Source organism: Perca fluviatilis, chromosome 9 (assembly GCF_010015445.1).
Source record: "Perca fluviatilis chromosome 9, GENO_Pfluv_1.0, whole genome shotgun sequence".
NCBI classification, from domain to species: domain Eukaryota; kingdom Metazoa; phylum Chordata; class Actinopteri; order Perciformes; family Percidae; genus Perca; species Perca fluviatilis.
This window is the reverse complement of record NC_053120.1, coordinates 14,949,148-14,976,348: the sequence shown is the minus strand read 5'-3', so window position 1 is coordinate 14,976,348 and position 27,201 is coordinate 14,949,148. Positions and strand designations below refer to the sequence as shown.

At 41.7% G+C, this 27,201-nt stretch overlaps 3 protein-coding genes across 8 annotated transcripts in view; 1 reads left to right on the top strand and 2 right to left on the bottom strand.

Moving 5' to 3' along the window:
• tdrd5 (tudor domain containing 5) overlaps positions 1-10,083 on the bottom strand; it is an 18,412-nt gene extending 8,329 nt beyond the window's left edge. The window contains exons 1-10 of one of the 2 annotated variants that reach the window (XM_039812294.1): positions 9,862-10,083; positions 8,894-9,137; positions 8,498-8,709; positions 8,004-8,310; positions 7,577-7,746; positions 6,674-6,757; positions 6,459-6,515; positions 2,700-2,862; positions 1,373-1,557; positions 851-1,056 (exon numbers count right to left, since the gene is read on the bottom strand). In XM_039812294.1, the coding sequence (XP_039668228.1) occupies positions 851-1,056; positions 1,373-1,557; positions 2,700-2,862; positions 6,459-6,515; positions 6,674-6,757; positions 7,577-7,746; positions 8,004-8,310; positions 8,498-8,709; positions 8,894-9,137 (1,628 nt within the window). In that variant the 5' untranslated portion in view covers positions 9,862-10,083. Of the gene's footprint in view, positions 1-850; positions 1,057-1,372; positions 1,558-2,699; positions 2,863-6,458; positions 6,516-6,673; positions 6,758-7,576; positions 7,747-8,003; positions 8,311-8,497; positions 8,710-8,893; positions 9,138-9,602; positions 9,808-9,861 lie in introns of those variants that run through there. The other variant, XM_039812293.1, reaches the window with a different exon arrangement.
• Positions 9,324-15,285, top strand: nphs2 (NPHS2 stomatin family member, podocin). 3 transcript variants are annotated; one of them, XM_039812303.1, is made up of 8 exons: positions 9,324-9,556; positions 11,917-12,210; positions 12,634-12,737; positions 13,189-13,261; positions 13,467-13,549; positions 13,673-13,932; positions 14,279-14,357; positions 14,819-15,285. In XM_039812303.1, the coding sequence occupies exons 2-8, from the start codon at positions 11,931-11,933 to the stop codon at positions 15,026-15,028; spliced, it is 1,089 nt and encodes a 362-aa protein (XP_039668237.1). In that variant the 5' UTR covers positions 9,324-9,556; positions 11,917-11,930; the 3' UTR covers positions 15,029-15,285. The 3 variants fall into 3 exon arrangements, with proteins under 3 accessions (XP_039668237.1, XP_039668236.1, XP_039668234.1); XM_039812302.1 differs by lacking the exon at positions 9,324-9,556 and having other exon boundaries at positions 11,753-12,210; positions 14,279-14,351; XM_039812300.1 differs by lacking the exon at positions 9,324-9,556 and having other exon boundaries at positions 11,753-12,210.
• axdnd1 (axonemal dynein light chain domain containing 1) lies at positions 15,112-27,181 on the bottom strand. 3 transcript variants are annotated; one of them, XM_039812289.1, is made up of 24 exons: positions 26,924-27,181; positions 26,170-26,327; positions 25,996-26,099; positions 25,475-25,568; positions 24,873-24,958; positions 24,709-24,765; positions 24,417-24,525; positions 24,197-24,318; positions 23,791-23,931; positions 23,427-23,546; positions 22,877-22,997; positions 22,179-22,280; positions 21,874-22,040; positions 21,641-21,710; positions 21,096-21,330; positions 18,954-19,170; positions 18,601-18,694; positions 18,107-18,297; positions 17,725-17,815; positions 17,374-17,508; positions 17,184-17,288; positions 16,999-17,087; positions 15,959-16,098; positions 15,112-15,851 (listed from the first exon to the last, which is right to left on the bottom strand). In XM_039812289.1, exons 1-24 carry the CDS (start codon positions 26,994-26,996, stop codon positions 15,736-15,738), a joined length of 2,937 nt encoding a protein of 978 aa, XP_039668223.1. In that variant the 5' UTR covers positions 26,997-27,181; the 3' UTR covers positions 15,112-15,735. The 3 variants fall into 3 exon arrangements, with proteins under 3 accessions (XP_039668223.1, XP_039668224.1, XP_039668225.1); XM_039812290.1 differs by having other exon boundaries at positions 23,442-23,546; positions 26,924-27,177; XM_039812291.1 differs by having other exon boundaries at positions 26,873-26,946.
• Between the last annotated feature and the right edge of the window lie 20 nt (positions 27,182-27,201).

Sequence of the window (27,201 nt, the reverse complement as noted above, 5' to 3'; positions counted from 1 at the left end):
TGGAGGTAGTCTCTGATAAACCCCACCCTGTGGGGGCGAGCGTTGTCATCTTGGAGGATAGAGTTCGGTCCCAGACTGTGGAGATATGGGATTGCCACTGGTTGCAGAATCTCATCTCTACATCTCTCTGCATTGAGATTGCCTCCAATGATGACAAGCCTCGTTTTTCCAGTGAGGGAGATGCCGCCCCACACCAGGCTGGTGACCAGCGTGAGGAGGAGGTGCCAGGCTGTTGTGGCTGTGTATGGTTCTTCCACACGCTACTGAGGCTCCTGTTTGTGAAATGAATACATTGTTAAATTGACAATATGTCTTGTTTCTTCAAACTTCAATCATCCAATCCACCAAACGAGTCAATGGCAGAATAAGCTGTTGGGCATTGGCAGAGAAGATTTGGCAAATTTGTTATGGGCGCAACCCACATACTCAGCGCTACTGCTCATCCCACAAATGCATATTCCTTACAAATGGGGCACCAACTGAAAGGGAACTAAACAGGCTTTCCAACGGTATAAGATGTATTGCCAAAAAGCATTGTTACCACAGAGAAATAATCTATCAAACACAAATTTCCTTACTTTTTGCGCTAAGTTTATTAAACATTTATATTATGGTTCCCATAATAATTTTTAGAAAATATAGATCTTTTAATTGCCCATCAGATAGAGCAATATGGTTCAACATACTACATATGAGTGTGCCAGGCATGTTGAAATGGTAAATATAAAAGGATTATGTATTGTATTACTGATTATACTGCAATGCCAAAGGGGACAGCTAATATTACAACAGGTACAGGAAGCGTTAGTACATTATCTTTTGACTAAGCTGCCACTAACAAGTCCACCACCTCATCTCAATCATCATGTCCTCCATTGCTCGAGACTCTTCACTCTCGCTGAAGCGGATGTAGAAATGTCCTGGCGACTCCACCTGTTCGACCAGGACTTCTACCAGCTCTCGAGCACCATGGGGTGTCGGCGGTTTGAGACGTTGACTCTGCAGGGCGTCCAGGGGCACTGAAGGGCTGCAATGCACCTGAATGGCAGGGTACATCTGAGGACACATGAAAACCAGATTGGTGAGCGATAATAATACATTTACTTAATTTAGCACTTTACAGAACATACAGAACACACTTTTTACAGGTACACAGCAGTGGTAATAAATAAGTTTCAGAGTTGTCTAACCTGAATATATGGACAAAATCAACAACATTTTACACAGGGTACACCGTTAATGGGACATTGACACCTGCTTGTTAAGTGCTGTGAAAATTCATGTTTGCACTGGCACTGTTGTGCTCCGATTACCTGACAAAATCTTTATTTAGGTAATGTAAAACAACATGATGAAAAAGATACTGTCTAACCATTTCATGGGTATTCTTGGAATTGTTGGTTGTATTGGTCTCTAGCTCCTTGTTCTCATAATCTTCTGTGATATTATCGTTGTCTCCTTCCAGTTTGCCTTCCCAAGGAGACTCTTCACAGCTGAAATAGTAGCTCATAATTGGCAGCTTCCCAATATCACCAGAACTTTCAGTCACCTTTGAGTCTACAAAATAAAGAAAAATACATCTTCTGCTTAGTTGAAAGTCATTGTTGCACAAGAATGCTTCGTCATGCGATATCTCAGGCACCAACCTTTTATTACAATTCATTATTGATTAGAAAAGTATTGATTGCAGAAACAAACACAGACTTGTGTCCTAGTGAGACGCCAGTAGCGGGTTCTCAAGAACACCTCCATATTACATAACAGTGTTTCCTCTATGTTGATGGCGGCCCACCATTGTAAAATTTCCACCGCCACGGTATCAGAAATAGGGCAGTAGCACAACAGGGTTTCCGCTATGTACACCGCCACTCCTTAAGCTGTTTAGGAAAATTCATAAAGTCGTAATTCCGACTCTGCAGAGCCATCTGCTGTAGTGAACTCAAGTGTCCGCTCTCTCTCCCCTTTAGAGTCCATGTTTAGGGTGAGCAACTGGAACAGTGTCAGGACGTCATCACCGTTTATCAGAGCCCAGATGAGATAAGAAACTAACGTTAGCGAACGCTGCGGTCCCTCTCTCTTTGATTCCCTGCTGCAGGAGACGCTGTATTCCTCAAGACACGCTGTATTAACGTTACTGTTTTTAAAACCGGTTTCCAGGTTAGTGGGGGTGCATACCGCTCAAAACCAACATGAAAAATGTAGCTAGTAATGCTCACTCAGCATTTTGTTGTTAAACTGTGTAAAATGAGCGGTGACGTTAAATCGCCCTACAGTAAACATTAACTGGTGATAGCATGTAGTGTAACCACCAAATTAATTGTCCATGTGCAGCATTTTTCTAACCAGCCTTACTACACACCTAATGGAGTAATTGACAGCTGGTATCTAGGGTTGGGTACGGTTTGTTGTTGAGACCGGTGCTAAACCGATACTTAAAAACGGTGCCTAAACAGTGCCTGAACCGACACTACCCAAAAAAAATTTAAAAGAACTGTGTTTAAGCCTGCTGCCAAGTGTTATGTTTACCAGCGTCACACGCAGTGATGCTTTAGTTTCGAACACCAAAGAGCAGCGCAGGCTTTTAAGTGGCACGGAAATGAGGCACCGTAATCTGCGTTGTCATTCAGTCCGGTAGATGCTGGTCATACTGGCACCGGTTTTCGGTACCCAACCCTACTGGTATCTTAACACATACACACCTGATTGCGTATTGTCATCGCCATTTATGACCATGACTATCCAGTGTTGCCCATTGTCATCCACTACAGGTTTCAGGTGGAAGGTGTCACTCATGGCACTGACCAGTTCAGTGACACTGACAAAGCCGCTTTGTTGCAGTGGAACATCCTCACCAAAAAGCCTCTGAGGAGCAAAACACATATTTCATTACTATCTGAACTAAAGAACAGCTTAGGCGCTTCATAATCACTATTAGGGTCAAGTTGGCTAAATGGGAGTGAGTTACTTTCTAGATCAGTAAGGTGCTCAAAAAAAGCAAGAAACAAAACCAAAACAGTCAAGCCTATGCTTTCTATTTAGCTGGATGTGGAATGACTGAATCTAGTTCCTCAACTGAATGAGTTCTTAAAGGGTAACTACTGTATTTTTTGAACAAAAATCTTTGAATTTGGTCCAGTATTGATCGAGATCGCAATGACGAGCCGGCGCGAACTGAGCTACAATGTAACCTAATGGGGCAATTCTGGAGCCTTGCTTTTTGTCCAATAAAAATGATTCAGGCTCAGATTGTTACTATAAGTGTCCGACAACATTATCAATCTCAGGTCGTGACTTTTTGTCCGAAGACAGCGGTGTGGAGAGTGAAGCGCTAGACGAGAAAAAGGGGTTCAGGTAGTCTCGGAGTCTTTCGGAGTAGGCTACAGAAATTATAGGCATCTGTTGTATAAAAGACTTTCAATGTAATGGCTCAATATTTAAATGATTTTGACAAGGTGGATGAGGTCGTTATAGTTCGATGACCACATGTAGGCCGTTAATTTGAGCCGGAGTAGGCTACGACGTTACAGATGAAGAGAGAGAGCGTGAGGCAGCGGGCAGAGGAGGGTGAAGCAGCGGCTGAAGGGCTGCGAGGCTCGGGATATTGGTAGTGCTCTCATGGGTGCTGTGTCCCTATATGCCCAAAGAATACGTTGTAGGGAGTGGGACATGTTGCTGCCAGATATCTGTGGTCTCAGACCAGTGGTCTGGATGTGTCCAGTGATATACCTCGGACACAACGATGTGTTACCACGTCAGGATTCCCCCTTCAGGGCTGTGAGACATACGAAATACAAATGATGACATGCAGCCCTTTCATGCAGCCCCTGCATGTCATTCCCCCCCCTCCCCCTTTCGTGTCTTCAGCTGTCTTATCAAAAAAAAAGCACCTGAAGCGTATACTACTCACTGAGTGACGGCTGAATCATTATGAATGGGTCCAGCACGGGTCGAACATGCTTTGGCTGGTCAGCGGCGTTACACACATCTTGTGTAGGCTACGAAATGTCTGTATCGTCACTGCGCTGCATTTTTATGAACTATGATATTCTGGCCATGGGTCACATCTCTCGCCCAGGTCCAGCAGGCTCCGTCTCACACACTATTACTCAACGAACTGAAGTTAGTTGCATTTAATAACTTCTAATGTGTTTTTCGCCGTGGCGGCCGCAATAACAGAGAGTTACCAGCGGAAACACTGGTACCAATACAAGTTTCCCTCTCATACTTAACAATATACAGCTGTGTTAATAACAATTAAAACTGTAGACAAATGTCAGCAGTTTGGACCGGCGGCGCTGTATTTCTCCAAGTTGCAAGGGAGCCGTGTGTGAGTGAATGGGGGCGGTGCCGCGCAGAGGAGAGATCCAAACACAGGCACGGCTTTACAGAAGGAATGGGTCATGTAAGGCAACATTAAACATATTGATAAACGACATTGCTTCGCATGTGGAGAGGCAGCGGATGAGAGGACGTTAGGTGCACCGGTGCGACCTAGGAAAAATCTTAGTTGCACCCTTACAAATTTTGGAATAGAGCCTGTTTTCATTGAAAATCTTTTAGATAAACACGAAAAAAATAATTTGTATTGGACAAAAAGCAAGGCTCCACAATTGCCCCATTACGTTACACTGTAGCTCAGTTCGCGCCGAGCTACAGTGCTTAACTACCCTGTGAATATGGCTCTATTTGGAACAAGAGCTGCTCATGAATATTTAGAATGAGCTGCACGCTGATTGGTTTGAGCAAACTACATAGAAACACATGGGAGACTTGACAGGAGGTCTTGTATTTCAGACACTGCAAAGTTATTCATTGTTTGTCGGGCTATTTTGTTATTAAATTCACTTCTGAGACTTTTTTTAGCGAGAAATCAACCATATAAAGCTCAAATATGGGCCGTTTTACGAAAATTGATGGCCAATTGCAAATTTGGTAAGACTGTGTGTCGGAGTTCAGCGGCTGGTGCTGCCTGTGTTGCTGCCTGGGCGCCCGGCCTGCCTTCCTTCACAGACCCCGGCCTGCTGTGAGGTACTTGGAGCTCCGTCATGGCTGGCAGCCCACAGCACTCCATACCCGCACAAAGTCACTACGCACGCTAATGGACAACCAAACGCTGCTGCCCTGACAGAGCTCCAGGGCTTGAAACTCCTCTCTTCCTGCTAGCTAAATGGCCCGTGTGTGAGAGTGAGAGCGCGGTCAGCGAGCTTGTTACACCAGAATTCGCTTACCACAGTTCCAGTTAATCTAGTCAGCTTCCGGCATAACTAGAGTAGCTATATTTACAGTTTGAATTTCGTCACGCCACGTATACAACATCTACCTAAATGTCTTATAAAGCTAACAATGGTGTCCAATTTCAAGTTAATGAATATTTGTGAAGATTAGGGGTTTCGTTAGCTGCAACTGTCCCTTCAATCCTAGCTACCTATGTGTAGCTACAAATCACGGATAGTTAGCTTCATTTTCAGCGTAATTCGAGTATATTTACAGTTTGAATCTTATAAAGCTAACAACGGTGTCCGATTTCAAGTTAATGAATATTTGTGAATTTCAGAGGAATTCGAAGAGGAGGCTAGCTAGCTCTCATTGAAAGAGCTACATCCAGCCGCAGGCTCTATCAATGAGACTCGCGGACAAGCTGCGTTTATTTCCCCAATCGTTTGTTTAAATAACTCAACACATTATAATTGCACACATTAAAAGATTAACTGTAACTGTGGTAAGAGATTGCTGGCGTAACAAGCTTGCTGACCACACTCTCACTCACATACACCGGGCATTTAGCTAGCAGGAAGAAGGGAGTTGCAGGCCCTAGAGCTCTGTCAGAGCAGCGGCTCATAGCAGGCTCATAGCAGGCCGGGGTCTGTGAAGGAAGGAAGGCAGGCCGGGCGGCGAGGCAGCTACACAGGCAGCACCGGCCGCTGAACTCCGACACACAGTCCGACACACAGTCGGACAAAATTTGCAATTAGCCATCCATTTTCGTAAAATATTAATTTTTGCCCATATTTGAGCTTTACATAGTTGATTTCTTGCATAAAAAAGTTTCAGAAGTGAATTTTGTAATGGAATAGCAGAGATCTGCGCGACCTAGATTCAGAAGCCAACCTGATCTCAGGTCAGTTGTGTAGCTTATGTAAATGTTGGGGCGTGACCGTTCTCTTAATACACCCATGGGCGTGACAAAGGTACAGGTCTTGGGATGCTTACGTAAGCAACTAGCTTTGTTGAGATTCGCCCGTTTTCAGCGGCAGTTTCAAAATATGAGATTTTCATAGTAAAGGGGCGTCAATTGGATTTTGAGCTTCTATGTATGTCCTATTTACCCACCCAACTGTCTTTATTCAACTATGACAGGGTAAAATCGGTTTTGCATTCTATCACCCCTTTAAAACCTCCTGTGACACTGTGAAGGTGAATAGGAAAACTGCATGACTATCTTTGCTGTTGTTTTTTACCTTGTACTCAGCAGGCAGATCGTGCACCGATAATCCACCACTGGTCTGACCTACAACCTGCAGAGAGCCATGAACATACAAATTACAAGACTTGTAACCATGGTCCTGGTTACATTCTGTACCAAATTAATTCTTGCCATGAAAGCAAAACATTTGAGGTTTTTAGTCACTAGTGACACTAAGACATCTGCTTATAAACAAGCAGGAAGTCTGACCTTTCGCAGCTTGTCCTTCAGCTCCTGACTAATGGTGCCAGCGACTCCATTCTCCACTATTTGCTGGCGAAGCTCCTCTTCCAGCTGAAGTAGAATCATTGTACTTAAAAATAAATACTCATCATTTTTCCCACAATACTTAATTTAGTAATATTGTATTTGTACCAAAACAAGTCTTTAGATTGTAGCTGCCACACAAACACCAATTTTCTTTTGCTTTTCATACTAGTTTTCTGTATCTTGTCATCTGACAAAGTTGTGTCTGTGCATCCAGTTTATGCAGTCAATTCAATTTTATTTATAATTGAAAAACATAACAGATGTTATCTCAGGACACTTTACAGATAGACTAGGTCTAGACTACACTATAATTTAGTGATCCAACAATTGCCTCAAGAGAGAAATCCTTACTTTTAACAGGCAGAAACCTCAGACAGAACTAGGGCTGCACACTCTTAGTCGACCAATCGGTCGTTTTGGTCTTAGTCAACTTAGATTTCTTTAGTCGATTAGTCATGTTTTATGTTTTTTCATGCTGAATTACTTATTTCCAAGAAACGTACGAGCACATCTCCGGTAAACAAGAATTAAAGTGGTGCTTTTGCATGACTCTTTGCAGAGAAACTCAGATTTACAGATCTGTCAATTAAATCAACTAATCGATTAGTCGATACAATTGAATGAGTGTTAGTCGACTAAGAATTTCTTCAATCGAGCACAGCCCTAGACAGAACCTGGCTCTTGGTGGGCATCCATCTGCCACAATTCGTCAGACATTATAATAATCAAATACTGGATAAATGCTCCTTTAAAGAGTCGTGTGTGGTCTCTTCCCCCCCCCCCATCTTCCACATTATCATGCCTTGCTGTAAGCAACAAGATGCAGGTACGACACTTTCTTACCTTTTGGACACATTTCTGAAAGAGCCGACCTTCCTGACAGAGCTCTGGGTCCGCTTCCTGGTCCTTCTCAGCCATCTGTGTCTTGTTACCAACAGTTGTTGACTCTTTATGAACAGGGTCTAAGGTAGTATCAGTAGCTGGATGGCTCAGAGGACTCTGCTTCACCAGGACTTCAGTTGGAGTAAACCACAAAAGGTATTTCAAAAATTAAAACCGCTGTGCCAAACTTACAATGGAGTTTGGAGTGTGTTAGTTTGACATTACTTTAGTAATAACCCCATCAACATTTAGCCAAGCAAAGCATTTTGGGCAGATTTAATAGCTATCCAATCTCAAAAAAGCCATGCGTATGTGCAACCAAAAGACACTGGATATGGATGCTTTTAGTGAAACATTCTAGCATGTTCAAAATGTGTAAATGCATCACCTGGGGGTATTGTTGGTGTCTGAGTTTTGATGTCTGGCCCTTTGGAGGCTGACTGGACAGTTTTCGGCGATACTGACTTTACGGGTCCAGTTCTCCTTGGTAAGCTAGTCGGTCTGAGCAGCTGCCTGGGCAGCATATGTTCCCTCAGGGTCAGAACTGAGCCCAGCCTGCTCTGCTGGATAACGACTAGGTCCGCCACTGCCTCCAGCATCTCTCCAGTGGAGTAGAAGCCGTAGTTGTAGACACGCAGCTGGTAGCCGAAGCAGCGCAGGAAGCTGGTTTCCAGTTCGGACAACCTGAGTGGACCCTGGGAGAACGGCCGCATCGTTACTTCAAATTTTTGTTAGAAAATTAACATATAGAAAACAAACAGAAGTCAGTCAGGCCTCTACTTCTCGGATTTAGTAGGGTGTGTTTTCATAGTGCACTGCAAAACAGTTCAGACTCATGACGCTATAAAAAGCAAAACTGGACAGGGGACCTTCAAGTCAGACCTGGGAGAGCAGAATGCGGAGCTGTGTCCTCAACTGGGCAGGTACAGCCAAAGGAGCACGACCTCTTCTGGGAAGGACCACAGCGGGGGACTGTTGACAGTAGCGGGGCGAGAAGTAGCCGACACCTCCTGTCCTGGACTTCTTGGTGGTCTTAGACACGCGCTGCTTAGCAACCAGCTCCTCAATGTTTCGGGTGGATTCGTCACTTACAGCTGCGATGGCGGACATATAAAAGGTGACAGCATGAAGTTTTAGAGCTTGTTCAGGTAGATGTTTTAGAGGATTTATGCATCAAACACTTCTATGCTGTGCTGTAGTTATTTTTCCCCCCTTGATGGAGAATTGAAACTTCAGCAAGCTTTAGAATTTGAAATACATTCTCCAATAGGATTCTACCTTTTAAAAATGTGCTGCCATCTACCCTGAAGTTAACCGACACCACATCAGGCATCTCCTTCACCATATCCATGATGTTTCTGAAGCCCAGGAGTTTCAGGGGCATAGGATGCCCCAACATTTGGACATAGTCTCGCCTGAGCTGTTCGGGGTCCAAGCCCAACTTAGATGAAATGAGCAAGGAACGAACATCCTTCTTCAGCTTTGCCAAAACTACTTCTTGGTTCATCTTGCCTGCTGACATCTGCAGAACATGCAAAAGGACAAATGGAACAAGACATACAGGACGGTAACATGCATCCTGAACCCAAACATGTGATTGAAGTACCAGCAAAGAGAAATGCATAGTTATTCCACTAAAATATATACTAGTATTTTATACTAAAATAAAATTACAAATGCTGCATTATTAATTGCTTTGACTCTATCTTTTTTACCAAAATATCTTGAATTACCTCCTTTCTTTTTTTTAAAACAAAATGATATGGTCAAATTTTTCACTTAGATTCATCACAAAAAAACGATAAAACATGTTAGATGACGGCAGCGAGGTCATGGCGTCAAAAGTGACCTATTCGTTTTCGGCCATCTTTATTGTTATCTTACACTTGAACAGCATGCTTTTTGAAACTGTCATTTACAGGTCCAATAAACTATCTTGAGGTAACGTTAACACACCATAAACACGGCTAACAGCTAAGCTAGTTACCATTGCTCTGCACTGACCACTGACACATCACCGCCGACTCAACTGTTAAATTAGCAAACGTGCACTTAGCTAGCCTCTGACTTGCAGATCAGAAAAGCTCTAGAGGTTAAGCATGGCATCCAGTGAGTTAACTGCTAAAGTTGCCGCTGCAGCAATTTTAAATTAATTAATTTTGTTGACAACTTATTTAAATACAGACACAGAAAAAGCCATGTCTCGTTCAAATTGTTCCAAATGTATTGTAGACACGTCAACTTACCCCAAACTTGACGCATCCCCTTCATCAACTTCGCCACACCTGTTGCTAACAAACCACAGACAGTATAGCAGTACACGCGTGTGGTTCAGTAACAATGTTAGCACCGCAAACACAGATCGTTTATTGCTGAAGCAACGATGACTAGTGCTCTTGAGGAAATTGTTAAGACGTAGCTAATTGTTGGGTCTCTGTAGCGTGTAGACCTTTATCTGTTCTTCTGTTAAGATTTGACACTTGTCAAATCATAACAGAAGTTATTTACATTTGTTGGGTTACCATGACTGAGACACAGGGGTAGATTGATGACCTATGTGTATTTAGTGTGTAGAATATAAAATAAACGTCCGTAGATTTCAATATCTCTGGCTCTTTGACTTCTTCCACGTAGCTCGCTACAATACAGTAGAATTGAATTTAAAAAACGAGCTCAAACTACAATGGCTTATTTTCTGATCAATAAAGTAAAAATGTGTGTTAGAGCTGGAGGATACGCATAAAGTTATGATTTCAATATGATCAGGCTTTACAAAGGGATTCAAAAAACGAAATAGTTCAAATACTCTATTACCACTGAAGACGCAGCAGCGCCCTCTGCTGTTTGCTCTTGACCGGGCCCTACCCTGCTTAGCTTCCGAGATCGGGCGTGTTCAGGGCATAGACTGTAACAGTCTATGGTTCAGGGTGGCGAAAATAAAAGTAGGCCTTAATAGTTGATTTACCAGAGCACCCGGTGTCTAGATATCAGGATGATGCACTATAATTTATTCACATTGATTCAAGTGCCATATTCACTCATACATTTGGCCCTGGACCTCTGACCAACCACATGGACCTTCTGGGTTTGCACTTTAGACACAATTAGACTTAGTACTTCCATCAGAAGAACATCTAGAATTCATTTTCAGTTTAATTAAGGATCTATTAGGGAGGATACTGTGTGTCATTTCCTGTAAAAACAGATAAAAAAAACTACATCAGCTCTTTGGAAAGGAGAGGCCTGAGTCTGCACATTCCCCAAAAAGACACACTGTGACTCCCTGAAAATAATGGACCCAGTGACACAAAGATTTAGAGGTATAAAGGTTGTAATGCAGTTAGTGTGCATGTTTTATATTTTATATGAGGTGCACTCAAGTAGCATGTTCTATGCATGATTTAATGGCAATAAAATTAAACATTTCCCTGCAGGACACCCAGTGGCACGTGCCTCAAACAACTTTCCAAAGCAATGATGTCAGTGATTTTAGTAGGCCATGCATACCTATATATATAGTAGATGTGCTACCATGCTGCTTACTAAAACTGTGATTTTTAAAGATTGAAACATTTCTGCACATCTTTTCTCTCTTAAAAAGAAAATGTGGGGATGTGTAGTATTATTGTTATGGGGAGAATTTAAATTTCTGTGACAAAATCAAATGAATCAAGGCAAGGGAATCATTTGATTGAACTTGATACTACTGCAATTATTTACCCTTGTTTGAGCTTTTGGATAAGAATAAGTAAAGAATAGCGTTAATAAATGAAATTGAATATTGCTGAAATAAACTCATACATCAATCCCTGGATGTTTTCATTTTATGTCTGATAAAGCCATTCTGAATCTGGGAAAAAAAAGGGAGAGAGTTGCCTGTAGATCAAGAGATGATTTGTACATCAGAACTTATCATTACCATATCTTGATGTTTTTTTTTTTTTTTACATCATTAGCATTTTATTTATTGTTTGTTTGCTGCTTTGATAGCAGATATTGAATATCATGCTGACAAAAGTTCACTGACCCAAAATAATTTGAAAAAGAAGGTGGTAAGTGGCACTCCCACTGCTGTCCTACTCCCACGCTCAAACAGTCTGCCTAATTTACCATCCATGTATTCTGTCTGATGCACAGTGGACGGCAGCAACACTGACTCATTACAGACCTCCCGCCATAGGAAGAAACTCACAGCCGTAAAAGTCACGCAATTTCTTCTTCCTCTCTGCTTTCAACCAAAAAGAAAACCATCAACCCAAGAAAGATCCCAACAGCCATCACTCCTATGCTCTTTACTGCAGAGCCTCCAGACAGTATGGAGAAGTCCTCCAATGTTAACCCGCCGAGATCCAGAATGACGCCCAGTAAGGAGAGGGAGAGCGGAGCCTCTGTGCCTCCCAGAAGTCACAGACACAGGCCATCGAAGGCAGGCCGGGTCCCAGAGGTATCAACAGTGAGGAAAAACAGGCTACAGAAGGAGAAGCCAGAGACAAATGAGGTGAAGGTGAGATCCACAGTGGTGGACATAGACAGCGTGAGAGAGGATGAGGTCAAGGAGGAGAACTTAGGGCTCCTGGAAGCAGCAGAGCAGGAAGGTAAGTCAAAACCTGGTACATTGTACTCTACGTGCAGCTGGGGAAAGTTTAGCAGTATTTTTCATTAATTTGTATGATGGGTTGTTTAGTTTTCCCTAGTTTGTTGTTCTCAAGATAAAGAAATATGTGTGACTTGAAATTTTCATAATGTTGAATTTCTTGAAGCATACGTTCTGGAAATGTAAGTACAGATAATAAAATAAATAGTAATGTTAATTCAAGAATGCGATGACACAAATAAATAAAAATTCTAAATAAAATTTTATTTGCAATTACTGCATTTTTTTGGTCTTGACAAATCGTAACAAAAAAAAGAATTCAGAAATCTTGGGAGCTCTTAGGAAAATTCCAAATTTACTCTTGATTTTATTTATTTTGAGTATCTCGGTTAGATTTCTTACTCCGTACTGTGGATCTCTGCAGGTCTGAAGCGCAAGAGCCTGGGAGTGTTTGAGTGGCTGCTGATGGTCTTCGTCTTGGCTCTGGTTCTGCTCTTCCTTCCTCTTTCCATCTGGTTCTGTGTCAAAGTACGAACTACACCACAGACCTTACAGAAACCAAACACTACACAATAATCTATGTGATTTCTTCAACAAAAATGCAAATTATTAGGTCAAGGAAAAACAACTAAGACACATGCAGTTTGTGATGGAGTTAAAGGGTCATAAAGGGTGAAAATTGTATCATTCAGGTTTAATCTAAGACGTCTCCTAATGGTAAAAATTGTTTCCACATTTTCCACCTTGACAATAAGTACAATAATTGGAATAAATAGTGAATATTGGGGATTTTTAGAATGAAAATGGGCTATTTTAAAGAGTTAGCATTTTCACCTCATAGCCTTTGTTTAATTTCTAATTCAGCGTACTAGATTTAACAGCCAACACAACAATGTTAGTGTCGTAAAAGCTGGCCTTCTTCTGTTGTATGTCAATTGGAAACTGCCTACTGACTGATGTCTGTCATTTTGAGTGACAGGTAGTGAGGGAGCATGAGAGAGCTGTGATCTTCAGACTGGGTCACCTACTGCGTGGAAAACCTAGAGGACCAGGTTGTCACCAATTACCATTTTTATTTTTCTATTTTTTACAGTTGACTTGCCAATTCTGAGGATGTGTGTCAGTTTTTGGACACCCTACAATTCAAAATCATCTGCATGTTTTCTATCATACAAACATAATAGGAAAATTATAATATAAAAAATTTAATTTTAGAAATCTGTCCTTAGATCAAACCCTTCTCCCTCCTCTCTCTAGGCCTTCTTTTCTACCTCCCAATCCTTGACGTGTGTCACAAGGTCGACATCCGACTGAAAATGCTGAAGGTTCCTCCCCACAGGGTAAGAAACAATAAACAAAAACACAACTGACATACCACCCCCCGCCCCCCCAAACTAATTAACCAAAGAATGATAAGGATTTAATTGCATTAGACTGCTGACTTCTTATACGTCTGTACCCAGGTGGTGACAAAGGACTTGGTGAGGCCAGAACTGAGTGCAGTGTGTTATTACCAGATAGAGAACGTGGCTTTGTGCAGCACGGCTCTGTCCAGTCTGACCACGGTGCTGCCGACTCTGGTCCAGTCAGTGGTCAGAGACATTCTCGCCCAACACACATTCAGCCACATCCTGCTGCACAGGAGGAGGATCGGACAGCAGATACAAGCAGCTGTTGACTCTGTTGCTTGCCGCTGGGGCATCAGGGTGGAGAGAGCAGACATGTAAGACTGAAGATACCATTTGATTGTTGAATACTTGTGCAAAACAGTGGCTGCAGGAAAAAGCTCACACAGGGCCTGACAGCAAAACCTCATAATAACAGCTGATACTTTAAATGGCTAAAGAGAAACAAGATGAGTTTTAAAGAACCCTTTCAGCCCAAAAGAAAGAGGCTGATTTGTACAATATTACACGGTAGCAGTGCTTATGAAAAAAATGCATGAGTGGGCAAAGTATTTTTCCTCTGAAAGCTTTGATTTTTCCCGGTAAACAGCAAAGAGTAATGTAGAGATTTGTAGTGTGCTGTGATCTTCCTGCTGACCAGGCTTGTGTTTGATTTTCTGTCAGAGATGAGCTCAGTTTTCCTGTGGAGTTACAGCAGAGTTTGGCTGCAGAGGCCGAGGCCAAGAGACAACACCAGGTCAGAGTGAGTAACTATACCAGCTTTTTATAAGCTAATGTGTATTGTTTTATATCTTAACGCTTTGTCAAATATTGCATTTAACTAAAGATTAAACTAACTAAGGAACTTAATTATTATCAGCATTATTTCTAAAACCTTTGGAAAATAGATAGTCTTCCCTCAGTATAATTCTATGTGTACAATTAGAAAATGTCTAACTTTGGCAAATCCTCGTGGTAGTATAAAAGACAGTAGCTGACAGCAAAGAAAGCCAGTGGCTGATCTCTGTTCCAAAGTCTTCCAACACGCTGCCCAATGCACCATAGTTTCCGTTTCCATTTCAAACCATTTTTCTGTTTTTCCAGCCTTGCGTAGCCTTGGTTTAGCCTGCCAACTGAAGTTTACCTCAGCCTCTGTCGTTTCTGCGTTCTCAGCAGTATTTGTAAAGCAAACGTGTTTCCAACAGCAGTCCGTCTTTCCTCCAGGTAAATGCAGCAGAGGGGGAGAGAGATGCCTGGGAGGGGTTCAGGGCTTCCCTCCGTCTCCTCCATCCTGCCCTGGTCCTTCCACTCCCCCCAGATCTTCTCGGCATCAACCCTGATCTCTCATCCCTACCACCCCCCCCTCCCCTTTCTGTGGAAGGAGAGGGAGGGACGACGGAGGGGGAACCAGATACAGACTCGCCAATGATGTGACAGATTGTAATGACATGAAAGCTTATTATTGTTGAAATGGTAGCGTTTCAGGAGATTATGATCATGTTTAAGAAAGTAACTTCCAAGCTAAATGATTTTTTATTTAAGTGCAATTTAAAATAAGAGTTCATAATAAGTGTATTGATGTGCTTTCGCTATGAAGGGTTTGAGAGCATCTACTGTAGGGTAACTGGGTTTGTGTAACAATTTGACAATTTCCATGTTTTGATAATAAAGGTCCAGAAAAGTCTAACTTTTTCAAATGTAATGCAGAAACTTTATTTTTTGGAAGGAAACAAAAACCAATATCACAAGGTTGAACAAAACCACAGCATGTCGTTATATAAATGGCAACATCACTATATCCATTCTCATACAACAGCCAAGCAGTCTGAATATTGGACAACCTCCCGATACTGGAAATATCTTATACTTGAAAGGTAGTGCTGGTGAATGATGCTTCTTGGTTATTCTAGTTGTTTTTCTTCCTGTGTGCTACACTATCTTATAAACTTTTGAGACAGTACATGTGTTGGTAATGTGCATCAGAAGTCATAATACCCTTTCCCTTATGGATGTGATTGTGATGGAGTGCAACAACACAAAAAAAACAAATGAAACGTAAAACCCTAAAAGCGATTTTACAAATAACTGGACAGTCCCATACATACATAAGAAGTTGTAACACCTCCTGATCCCATGTCAGATCACCGTTTCTTGTTCTTTTTGGTGCTGCTTGTTTGTTTGGCTTCAGAGGCGGTTATCTTTGGAGGAGCTGGGGGTGTTACTGGTGGTGGGGAAGGTGGTGGGGTTTTCTTTTTCTCTGAAACACAAATAAAGACATGTACCACCTTAAGCTTTAATACTTTTACTGTTACTTTCTCTCTGTCTCAGTTAAAAGTTTGTCGAGTTTTTTTGTTTAGTCGGTACCTTCACTTCTTTTGGGCTCCAGACTAGACCGACCCTGCAGTTGTCTCTCCAGATCCTGAATCTTCTCCAACGCTGACTGCAGGGCTTCCTCAGCCTTCAGTGCTCGCTGCTCGGTACTCTGGACCCGCAGCTCTGAATCCCTGATACACATATGGAAAGAACTCTAACATGGGTGTCCTTTGCACATCCGCAAGTAAATAAAAGGCCATTTCTGAACAACCACAGACACTCGGCTGATGTCCCTCATTTAGGCCGGATGTCTGTTACCTAGGGCTTTCTTTGTGTTGGCATTTTAAACTCCGGTCGATTTATGAGGACTATGGTTAACTGCTCCTCAGATCTCTGCAGGGTAAATCGAGATAGCTAGCAGACTATCTGTCCAATCTGAGTTTTCTGTTGCATGACTAAAACGCCTTACGTGGCTTAGCGCCGCCCAAGACGATTGTGATCGGTTTAAAGAAATGCCAATAAACCAGAGCACATTTCTCTCCCATCCCGGAATGCTGTGTGGACTCGCCAGACCCTCCTCCGCAGCGCTGTGGAGGAAGGTCTGGCAATGTGAGACTAGCTGATGTGTGGACATTCAACAAACTTATTTCCACAATGCTTTATGGTTACTGAACTCGACAGAAACATTTGTATAATTATTTGTTTGTTGCCCTTCTGATGGGATTTTGCTTACTAAACTCCAAGTCTGAGAGGTGTAAAATTGTCTTTCTGACTAATTATGAGAAGTAATACAAAAGCATGGATGTTTAGCCATGGTGGTACTGGTAAATGCTGGTCATGCAAGCTTCCCAGTGGTTATTTTAAACAATAAAGAAACTACAATTCCTGTGTGACACAATTGAGCCAATAGCCAGCGAGTACATGGACAAACTGGATATACATTGATATCGTCCCTTTTTGACAGTTTGGGAGAACATAAGGGGAAGAAAAACACTAAAAGGTGACATGATTGATATATATATATATATATATATAATCACAGCATTACAAAAATACATGTGTTCCACTCAACGATAAGAAAGTTAACTTACTGCAGTTCCTGCTGCAGCAATCCTACCGTGGTCAGATCACTAAAAGCTTTCTGGGCTTCTTCTGTTGTTGGGCATACAACCAGCTCAGGCTGACAGACAGAGACAGATAGGCAGATTATTCAACTCTATACACAGTTAAAGGCATGCCACTAACACTGAAAAAAATTGTGATTTCATTGTCTGACCCCATTCAGGTGGACACTGCTCTCTCCCAGCTTTCTTTGTGTAATGTTTCCATCATAGCTAATCAGCTTCACCACTGGGCTTTCACAAACCGTTAGCTCCCCCTGCTGGACAACAACAACAACACTTTATTTTAGTTTTATACTGTAGCCAGGGCCACACTAATAAAAAATGTCTCAGTCAACTCCTCACCATGCTGTCTGCTGGAGAGACAGGGACATCACTGCTGGAGCCGGGGTCAGCCTGTCGGACGGGCAGCTCCACAGGACCGCCTCTCAATCCTGAGCGCAGGATTATACAGGTCTCCACCAAATCAATGCACTCCCTCTGAGGACGGACATAACAACACACACCACAGTACTTATGTAGGTTTGCTTAGCTTATCTTACCCTAGTCTGTAATTGCAGTATGGCTCTGGAGGTTTGTATTGTTTGAACACACGAGTAGTAAAACAGAGCTGCTGTTCGGTCTCAAAATTGAAATTAGGTTTGATACTATCTGTTCTATGCTATTTATTTAATTCTGCATCAGAACTTTGTTTACCTGTAGCTTTTTGCACTCATTCATCTCATTTTCAGCCTCTACGTCATGTGAATTCTGCAGAATCTGCTCCTCCAGAATCAGTTTGCAAGAGCTGGAGTCACAAAAAAACATTTCCTCGTGAGAAAATCCTGAAGAAAATCCACCTGTGCTGATCCATTCAACCTTAAAGTTACTAAACATACTTTAGCCATCATTTCATTTCTGTGTTGTTAGTTAGTATGTATAACATAAAGAGGTTATCACTGCCCTCTGTAGTAAAATTAATTTAAATACTGTAAGACAACAGTGTTTACTTATTGTACCATGCACTAATTGTTAGTTACTCTGGTTAACAGCATCTGCCTAACAGCAAATTGTAAAAACGGGTAAAAACTTCTGGTACCTGCTGATGTATGTGGAAAAAAGGTTCAGTTTCTCAGCCAGCATCTTGGCATCCTCATCCAGTGTCTGTAGTGAGATGTTTGTAATGTATTGGTGTTCCTGTTCTTGGTTGTGGTCCTCGCTATGGTCAGGTACCATGAGGAGCAACAGCTCCAACATCCAGCGGGTCTGAGCCATGTGAATAGAACTGACCTGGGCGGAGAGGAAACACAAAAACTCAAGCGAAGCACCATGTAACATTAAAGCAAACAAACACATTCATTACATATATAATGTAGTAAATGTGGTTATTTTTGGTCACATATACAAGTTGCTAAGTAACAACATCTTAAGAGTTTTTTTTTATTCGGATGTATTATCTGTGCAATATCTGAGCATCACATTCATAGAGCTGATGGGTTTGCTCCAAAACACTTGATAGAAATGCACTTAAGTGACATTGTAGTTTTGAAACCTTTTCAAAATGTGTGTTGACTAAACCTGGTTGGTACTGACCTCCTCACTAAGTCTCTGCTTCTCACCATCAGTGAAGTTGGACAAGCTGGTTATGAACTGCTGCACATTGTCTAACACCTTTTCTGTGTCTGTACTGGTTGAACAAACAAACACACACAACATAAACGGGAATATTTAAATTTCAGAATTAAAACACAGTCTTAATTTCGTCTCATAATAGATCACAGATCACAAGTGTTAGATTCACAAACACATACAGAACACCAAATTTCTTGCACTGAAGAACATTCAAAATGTTTCATCCTAGGAGTATATTTACAAACTTATCTACAGAATGCTGATAAATTAGGCCTCTGCTTTTTCATTCAATCCAATAGTTTAGCCCAACTTACTATATGTCAAGCTTGTTTTTGTCCTTTTCGTTCTCTGTGTTTGTGCTGGAGACGTTCGGAAAGGCTTTTTCAGCCAAACTCTGCCAATCGCGCAGTGCCTTCTCCATCTTCAGCCAGTCAGAGATAGACATCATCTCTGTCCGTCCAATCACTGCACCAAGCTTGGAAATTCGGGACTCCATCAACCCGAGCAGTGACATGATCTCTCCGTGGATCCCTGAAACAGCATGGCTCATATCAGTTTCAACACTTAAGTCCATATCTTAAGGATTATAATGAGACCCATTACAGCTTTTGGTGATTGCTCACACACTTGTCGCAGAATGTGACTCATTGTGTCAAAACTCTTCATACAAGCCAAATAAGACACAACACTTGGAGAGAAATGTCTCACTTCGATGTCAAAACGAAACTCTGCAATCAAAACGTAACAATCCATTTTCAAAATGGCATTTTTGCAACAAAATAAGACACACGTGCAAGACTTCAATTACTCTTTCAAAGCAGCAACAACACACTGATGTACATTATACAAAACACTGCTCTCTTTAGTACTTTGTATACCTATTTTCTTATACAGGCTTTTGTAAAAGATTGATCTAGTACAGAACCGCTACTTATATTTCAATGAACGCAAAAATAGAAAGGCTTCAGAAAAAATATATAGTTTATTTTTTCCCACTGCAGGTTTTTACAACAAAAAACACAAAGAAAAGTAGAATTACAGTAAATAATCCATAGAATATGTTACTATAAACAAACAATAACATAATTGCAGTAGATTACAGAGCAATGGTAAATAAAACATTTTTTGTAAAGGATGAGGTGGATGGTTTATAGATCCCACCTTATGTTAGGGTCTGGCCACATCACCTCATTCAAATCACAGCAATATCATCCCTGGTTAGGCAACGGGGGAAATATCGCCTTGCGCGCCGTATCACAAAAGAAGTGAGTTCACCTGAAGTCTATTTATAGTGCTGAGGTTCAAACTGATTTGTGTTCACTTACTGTCAAAGTGTTTTCATGTGTTTGGGTGTGTTGCCAATTTCAGATAGTGTTTTGCATTTTGAATAGAAGTATTTTCCCAATGATTGCAAGAGTTTTCATTCTTGAACAAAGTGTCTAATGTAATGTATTGTGTAGCGTTTGCAGGAAGTGTGTTGCAGAATTGCAAAGCAGAAAACTTGTTTGTACTTTTGCCTTTGTTGTTGATGGTTACAAAAGTTAAAGGTCCCATGGCATGAAAATTTCACTTTTTTTTAAATGTTTTTTTAACATTAATATGCGTTCCCCTAGCCTGGCTATGGTCCCCCAGTGGCTAGAAATGGTGATAGGTGTAAACCGAGCCCTGGGTATCCTGCTCTGCCTTTGAGAAAATGAAAGCTCAGATGGGCCGATCTGGTTACCTCCCTTTTCTCTGCTTTGCCCGCCCAGAGAATTTGGCCCACCCATGAGAGAGAGACATCATTGCTTTCAAACAAGCAAAGTGGCAGTTGGTCAAGGCCACACCCCCACCCTCCACCTTGCCCCCCCCCCCTCTCTCCCCCTCAGTAACTACAGACACAGAAATGGCACATACTAAGGAAAGCTCATTATGGGACTGGCTCTAGTGGCTGTAATTCTACACCAAGGCTGAATTTCGGGAAATAGACTTCAGATACAGTATTAGGGGACCACTAAGGTCTATATAAAAGCATCCAAAGAGCACCATGTCATGGGACCTTTAAGGTTTTGATGCTTTTGTCTAAGCATTTTACTAAAAATATATAAAAAATAATAGGAAAAATACTAAAGACAGATATAGGAAGATTCTGTGACTATAGCTTGTGTGTGTGTGTGTGTGTGTGTGTGTGTGTGTGTGTGTGTGTGTGTGTGTGTGTGTGTGTGTGTGTGTGTGTGTGTGTGTGTGTGTGTGTTGTGTGTGTCAGGAGCACACACCGTGACATTCACCAAGGTCCTGATTTTGCAGATTTCAGCAGTTTTGTTCATTTACAGATATCCTTTTGGAAAACAGTCAAGCAAAAACTAAAGCAGTGCCAGGTAAAAGTGTATACTTTACTTACCTGTCTGTAGGCACTAAAATCACAGTTTCTAGCTCATTTAAAATGATTCAAAATGTTGTCTATTATCAGCCCTCACCATTCTCTCCAGTGATCTGGGTGTCCAGCTGTTTGAGGAGATCAGATAGGACCCTTTCCAGCTCTCTTAGGGCCTGTTGGCCTTCACGGGGTTCACCATCAGGAAGAGGGTGTCTTCTGAACAGCTCAAGGCTCATATTCAGCCATCTTTCCTGGACACGGCCAAGCTCGTTCAGTGTCTGCTGGCAGAAAAGCAGCTTCTCACCTTGGTAGTGGTCACACAGGAGGGCCAATGTCTGCAGAGTAAAGGAAGACAGATGAGGACTTTAGGACAACAAAAGAAAATTTGCTGTTGACTAGACATACCGTATGAAACTCATTTTAACATATCCACTAGATATTTGGAATATAATCTAAAAGAAGGATGCCAAAATGGCCACTACCTTATGAGACAGAAAAATACCTTAGACATGCTTAAAAACAACATACTAGTTAGTCCTGGTTGAAAGACTGTGTAAACATCAAGTGTTCAATACATCAGATAGATAACATCAATGACCACAATGAGAAAAAACATCGACAGAGGAAGTAAATTTACTGTCTTACATTTGACCACTGCTTCAAATCAGCATGAATCTTTTCCAATGAAGCTTTCTCATATTTTGGGGTAGGACACCTTGAAAGAGAGTAAGAGCATTTGGCAAAATACACACAGTGATCATCACCTCTTCCATAAATTGCTCTCAATAACTGCTGGTTATCGACACTATAGGCTACTGGGTTTTCCAGAAAATCCTTTCTTCTATAACTGATGGTACTTTGTCTTTGCTTGTCCTTACTTGTTCTGTGTGGTGCAGAAGGCGAGCCACTTGGCGATGCCTTGCTGGATTGCACTGATCTGTTCACACTGAGCATGCTCAGTCTTCTTCAGCTGGGACATGAAAGCAGTCAGCTGCTCCTTCCAGTAGTCACTAAGCTCCATGATGATATTCAGGTCCTCTGTGTCCTACAGCAGGATGGTCACTGTCATAGTCAGAGTGTAATTGAACCACCAGGGATATTTCCAAAGAGTCATCTGGGGCGTTTGGTGTTTTTACCATGAGCAATACAAAAAGTGTTTCAGAAATAGGAACTGAATTGTTACCTTCAGAGTGAGGTAAAGGCTGCAGTGCTCAGCTGTCTTGAACCAGTTCTGCTCGATGATATGCAGCCGACTGATCAGCTGCAGCTTCTTCACACTGATCACCTGATGATCACAGAAAAATCTGATCCTTACAACCCATAAATCATAGTGAGCAACCAAGTGAGCCATATCTATACATATAGTCTATATGGACGATATTCCAATTCCGGGATTGTTCGGGTGCCGTCGGAAATTCCGCTGGATGTCCCTCACATCAAGACTGCTAGCTAGACTATCTGTCCAATCTGAGTTTTCTGTTGCATGTCTAAAACAACTTTTGAACGTACACATGTTCCACCAAAACAAGTTCCTTCCCGAGGCTGATTTTCTGTGCAGAGGTGCTACAATTTAGGGATTGGTTTAAAGAAATAAGACAAATCGAAGGAATTAAAATGCCAATAAACCAGAGCACGTTTTTCTCCCCTCCCGGAATGCTGTGTGGACTAGCCAGACCCTCCTCCGCAGCGTTGTGGAGGAGGGTCTGGCAATGCAAAACTACTACCCATATAATAAAACAATCCATGTTGATATCTTTCGCATTCCTTCTGATTCCACAAGCCAAAGTCAGTTATACTATTATCTATTCTGCATAACAGCACACCAGCACCATCACATGAAAGTCCAATTGAAAGAAAGAAACTCCATCATGGCTCACACACCTTGAGGGCGAGGCAGAAGGTGAGCTGGCTCCAGCAGTCTCTCTCCTCAGTCATCTGGAGCAACTGAGCCTCAAGGCGACCCCTCTGCAGCTCATACAGCTCGTGGTAACCCTGGACCACACTGAGAAGAGCACATGGACCATTTGAAAAGGGAACACCTGGTCACATGTTGTACTTTTGCACTGCATGCTTACTGAAATGCTGCTGCTGCTCCATCTCAGAATAAAATGTGCCTTAATCACTTTTTTACTCCCTCGTATCTATAATTTGAGTTTTAAAAGTAATAATTAAGGACTCAATAACCACTACTGTGTACATTACAACAGGGTTACACTGATAGCAGTACCCGGTAGATAGTACATGTAAAAGTAATTGCTTCTACAGTGTTTTTATAGTTTTTTGATCAAGGCATAAATACATTTTGCTTGAAATAAATCACTCATATCGACCAGATAAATAAGCTTCATAATGTTCACGCTGGAGAATTTTGGAATGCATCAACTTAACGAAAATGTGACCTTGACTGAATGAACAATAGTTCAATTCAGACCTACGAGGGACTGACTCTGAGTTGGTGTGAGTCTGCTCAAGAGCCCCAGCCAGCTGCAGGTGAGCGCGCTCTGCCTGCTGGGAAACAAAGGCATCATGGTCTCTGATTCTGGACAGTTCCCTGAGAAAAAGGATGCACACCCATAAACACACACACACACACACACACACACACACACACACACACACACACACAGAAACACATTTCTCATATTCACACAATGAGTAGAGTGCTATTATTTTTATTTCTTGCATTTATTATTTCCTATTTAGATATAATCACTCTATGAACATGTTCCAATGCATAACAGCACATAGTAATTTTATTCATCATGACCCTGCAGCCTGGGACCTGACCTACGTACATGTTGAGGTGCTGGATGGATGTCTTGATGTGGTGGATCTCCTCAGTTAGCCGGCGGTCCAGAGCCCGCTGCGCCACTGTCTCAGTGTGTAGAGCTTTCAGACGGCTGGGGATTCGCTCGAGCAGGGACTGGTAGCGCTGTCTGGACACATACACACACAAGAGCTGATGGGAAAAAGGCTTCCTTGCATCATTACTGGAAAAGATTTTCTGAAAATGTCAAATTTCTTCCAAACTATCTGTCAAAATACGTTTCAGAAATAACTTGATGTAACAAAAAGGTAACATAGTTGCAGAATCTTGCTTTATTTTATTTTATTATTTACATCCATATGTCCATTATCTGGTTTTAAGGCTCATGATACTCCTTCAACAAGTGGTGCTGTCCTAATGTATTGGCTGCTAACCTGAGTTTGGCTAGCAGTTGTCCTCTCTCAGCACATCCGACGCTGACCTGCCTGATAAGTTCATGGAATACAATGTTGTAGATGTTCTGCTCAACCTGCACCAGCTCCAGCAGACCCTCCATCTGTAAGACATTTCCTTGCACTGTTTTTTTCTCTGTACATAAATGCAGCACAGCACTAGTGTCAGCCACAGAGGCCAGATCAGCCTGCGTCTGTCTACCTGGGAGAGTTCTGTCAGCTCCTCACTCTGCTGATCCACTCCGGCCTTCTCCAGCATGTCGTCCATCATCCTCATCAATTGGACCACTTCCAGTCTGCCACTGGGCCTCCTGGACACTCAGAACATACACACATCCCTTATCTTACCAGCACTTTCCCTGACCTAACAGTACACAGTATTTCCTACTATTAAGCTGTACCATTCCTAATACAGACAACAAAATCTCCCAGTGAAGGCTACTTGACTAAAGTGTATCTGTAAATTAGACAAAATCATGTTTTTTTTAACTCACAGTGAAGGAAAGACCCGTAGCTTCTGCTCATCATCCTGTAGCTGCACTGTGAACGCACTGAGGAAGAGAAGCAACATGGAAGTTGAAAGAAATGTTTAAATCCAATGATAATATGAGGGTGCACAGTTAACATGAAGTATTTGAACAAAATGAAGCAGACTCACTCCTCAAAGAACTCAAGGCTCCGCAGCCCTTTGTTTTTCACAATGTGATATTCTTCTGGGATCAGACTTTCTGAGACACTCAAGTTCTGAAAGATGTGTATAGATGAATGGCAATAAATGTGAGTTTGAAGTCAGTACTACTACAGTAAATCACAGTATTTGTAAGACAACCGTAAAACCTTCTACTACTGATTATGAAAAATCTATTTGAATTTCTCTCCAAACTTTAAAACAAAATTTCAAGTTACTGGAATACTGATCTAAAAGTATGGACAGACTAGTTTGAATCTGCATGGTATCCCTTTAATAGTTGTCTACCTTTTCCCCTTTTGTGCTTTTGGGAGATTCAAATATAAAGTTTTGTGGTTGTTGAGCAGGGATATCTGGTTTATTTGTCACATCTGGTTAATTTTGTTATGTTGTAGTTACTGCTTTTGATTTTGTGTTTAACCACATATTCTGCTAAGAAAAAAACTATCTGGTAAATTATGATAAATTGAAAATGGAAATGAAGGCACATTCTCAGGCCCTACTTGTTTTTGCCATACATGTTTACAAGGCTAGCAAATCCAAACAGGTCAACCGCAGGTAAGACATCTTACCTGCATGTCTCCAATGCCACTCCTTTCAGTCAGTGGTGGGAGGGGTGCGGTCTTCCTCTGGGTTACCACAGCATCGCACAGGAATGAAATATCCCTGTATAGACACCGTCCAATCAGAAAAGAAAGAAACATGCACATCTAGCTGTTTTAGGTCATCTGCAGATTGCAGCAAGCTGAATTTGAGACTTTTAAAGACATCTGTTGTCCTGATTTTAGAGCAATGATATCATTATCTGATTAAAGATAACTATTTCAGACAGAACCTAAAATTTGTTTGGCTGTGCTAGGTGTCCAGTTATGAAAGTGCAAAATCAAAATCAAGCTGAGCTCGTATTAACCCTATCCTGTATTAGTGTCAAGAGTAAAAACACATAAATGTGTTGCAATAACTACTGATACAGCTTATCCACGTCATGTTTACAAGATATCACTACAGACTGATTTTTAGTTCAAATGAAATCTTTGAGGAAACTTCATAGTTGCAACAACAATGTTGCTTATGTCTTGTTTGTCTAGCTGACCTGCCGGCTCCAGTCAGGGACGTTGGCTGCTCCAGAAAGAACTTGTATTTCTTGCGTCCGAGCTGGTGATGCCAGACTGCATCCGGCCGTCTGATTCCACATCCCTGTATTCAAAGTCATCTTAGGAACACAAGTGTGAACTGTTGTGAAGATATAAATGGAGGTTGAATGTACCTTGCAGTGCCGATGGTGTGCAGTGTGCCCCAGTGTGCTCCTGCTGCAGACAGTGGAGGTAAGGCTGACCAGCAGTTCATCTGGGATGATGTGGTTGTTGACAGGAGGAGGTTGTGTCTTCATGCTCTCTGCTGGGACTTGAAAATTCAGTTCTGCCACTGAGAGAAAAAAAAAATCAAACTTAAACAAACCAGTAGGTGTATATGTATTGTGTGAAATATTTTAATTCCAGCTGGATGGAAGAGTGTTTGGGTAATCTGCAAAGCAATAAGTGATAAGATGTGCCATGCATTTCAAACAATGTGATTTAATGTTTATTTTCTCTCAAGAAACTATTTTCTTTAAAATTACACAAAAACAAATTAATCTTCCAATGATTATACTTTCCATCAATAGTTGTAAACAACATCCATTGTTTACAACTATTGTTGTGATACTTGTGATGAGGTGTGTATAGGTGTGTTAGTTTGAGTGGAGAAAGTGTGACTTGTGACCATAGATTGTAGCTATATCAATAATATTAATAATATACAGTCTATGCTTGTGACGTTATTTATCTTTGAGAAATACCGGTAGTTAGCGTGTGACTGTAATTACCGATGCAAAGGTTTGTGGCTGTAACGTTATCTAGCTACCTAACTTACTGTCTGTGTGAGGTGTGCCGTGCCAGTATAAGCGACTAATGTTTTGTTTGTTTATCTACCATCTGCTTAGCTAAGCAGCCAGCCTCCCCCCGACTTTACGCTAACGTCACCTCTGGTGTCCAGCACTGGCTCCGGCCTCGATGAACTTGGCGCTGAACTGGCTCTCATGGACGTAGACATCATGCTGGACTCACGGTGGAGATGTTACCTTAATGTTTCGGCTATCAAATTCCGAAACTTTGACAAAGTAATTTGGCCGAGAACCTAGTGTTATTTGCCAAAAAGTAAAAATACACCGTCCCTTCCACTCGTCTTCTGAGGTCCAACTTCCTGGTCGCGTTGCCATGGGAACACCCAGCGCCTTCTGTCAAAACACTAAAGTTTAGTT

Bases quoted from the DNA above. Each gene is read 5' to 3' on its own strand.
- nphs2 (XM_039812300.1), top strand. From the start codon at position 11,901: ATGCTCTTTACTGCAGAGCCTCCAGACAGTATGGAGAAGTCCTCCAAT. The intron at 13,933-14,278 runs GTAAGACTGAAG...ATTTTCTGTCAG, and splicing joins AGGGTGGAGAGAGCAGACAT to AGATGAGCTCAGTTTTCCTG. The intron at 14,358-14,818 runs GTGAGTAACTAT...TCTTTCCTCCAG, and splicing joins AGAGACAACACCAGGTCAGA to GTAAATGCAGCAGAGGGGGA.
- axdnd1 (XM_039812289.1), bottom strand. From the start codon at position 26,996: ATGATGTCTACGTCCATGAGAGCCAGTTCAGCGCCAAGTTCATCGAGG. The intron at 24,959-25,474 runs GTAAGATGTCTT...CACATCTTTCAG, and splicing joins GTGGCATTGGAGACATGCAG to AACTTGAGTGTCTCAGAAAG. The intron at 22,041-22,178 runs GTAACAATTCAG...ATCCTGCTGTAG, and splicing joins GCCTTTACCTCACTCTGAAG to GACACAGAGGACCTGAATAT.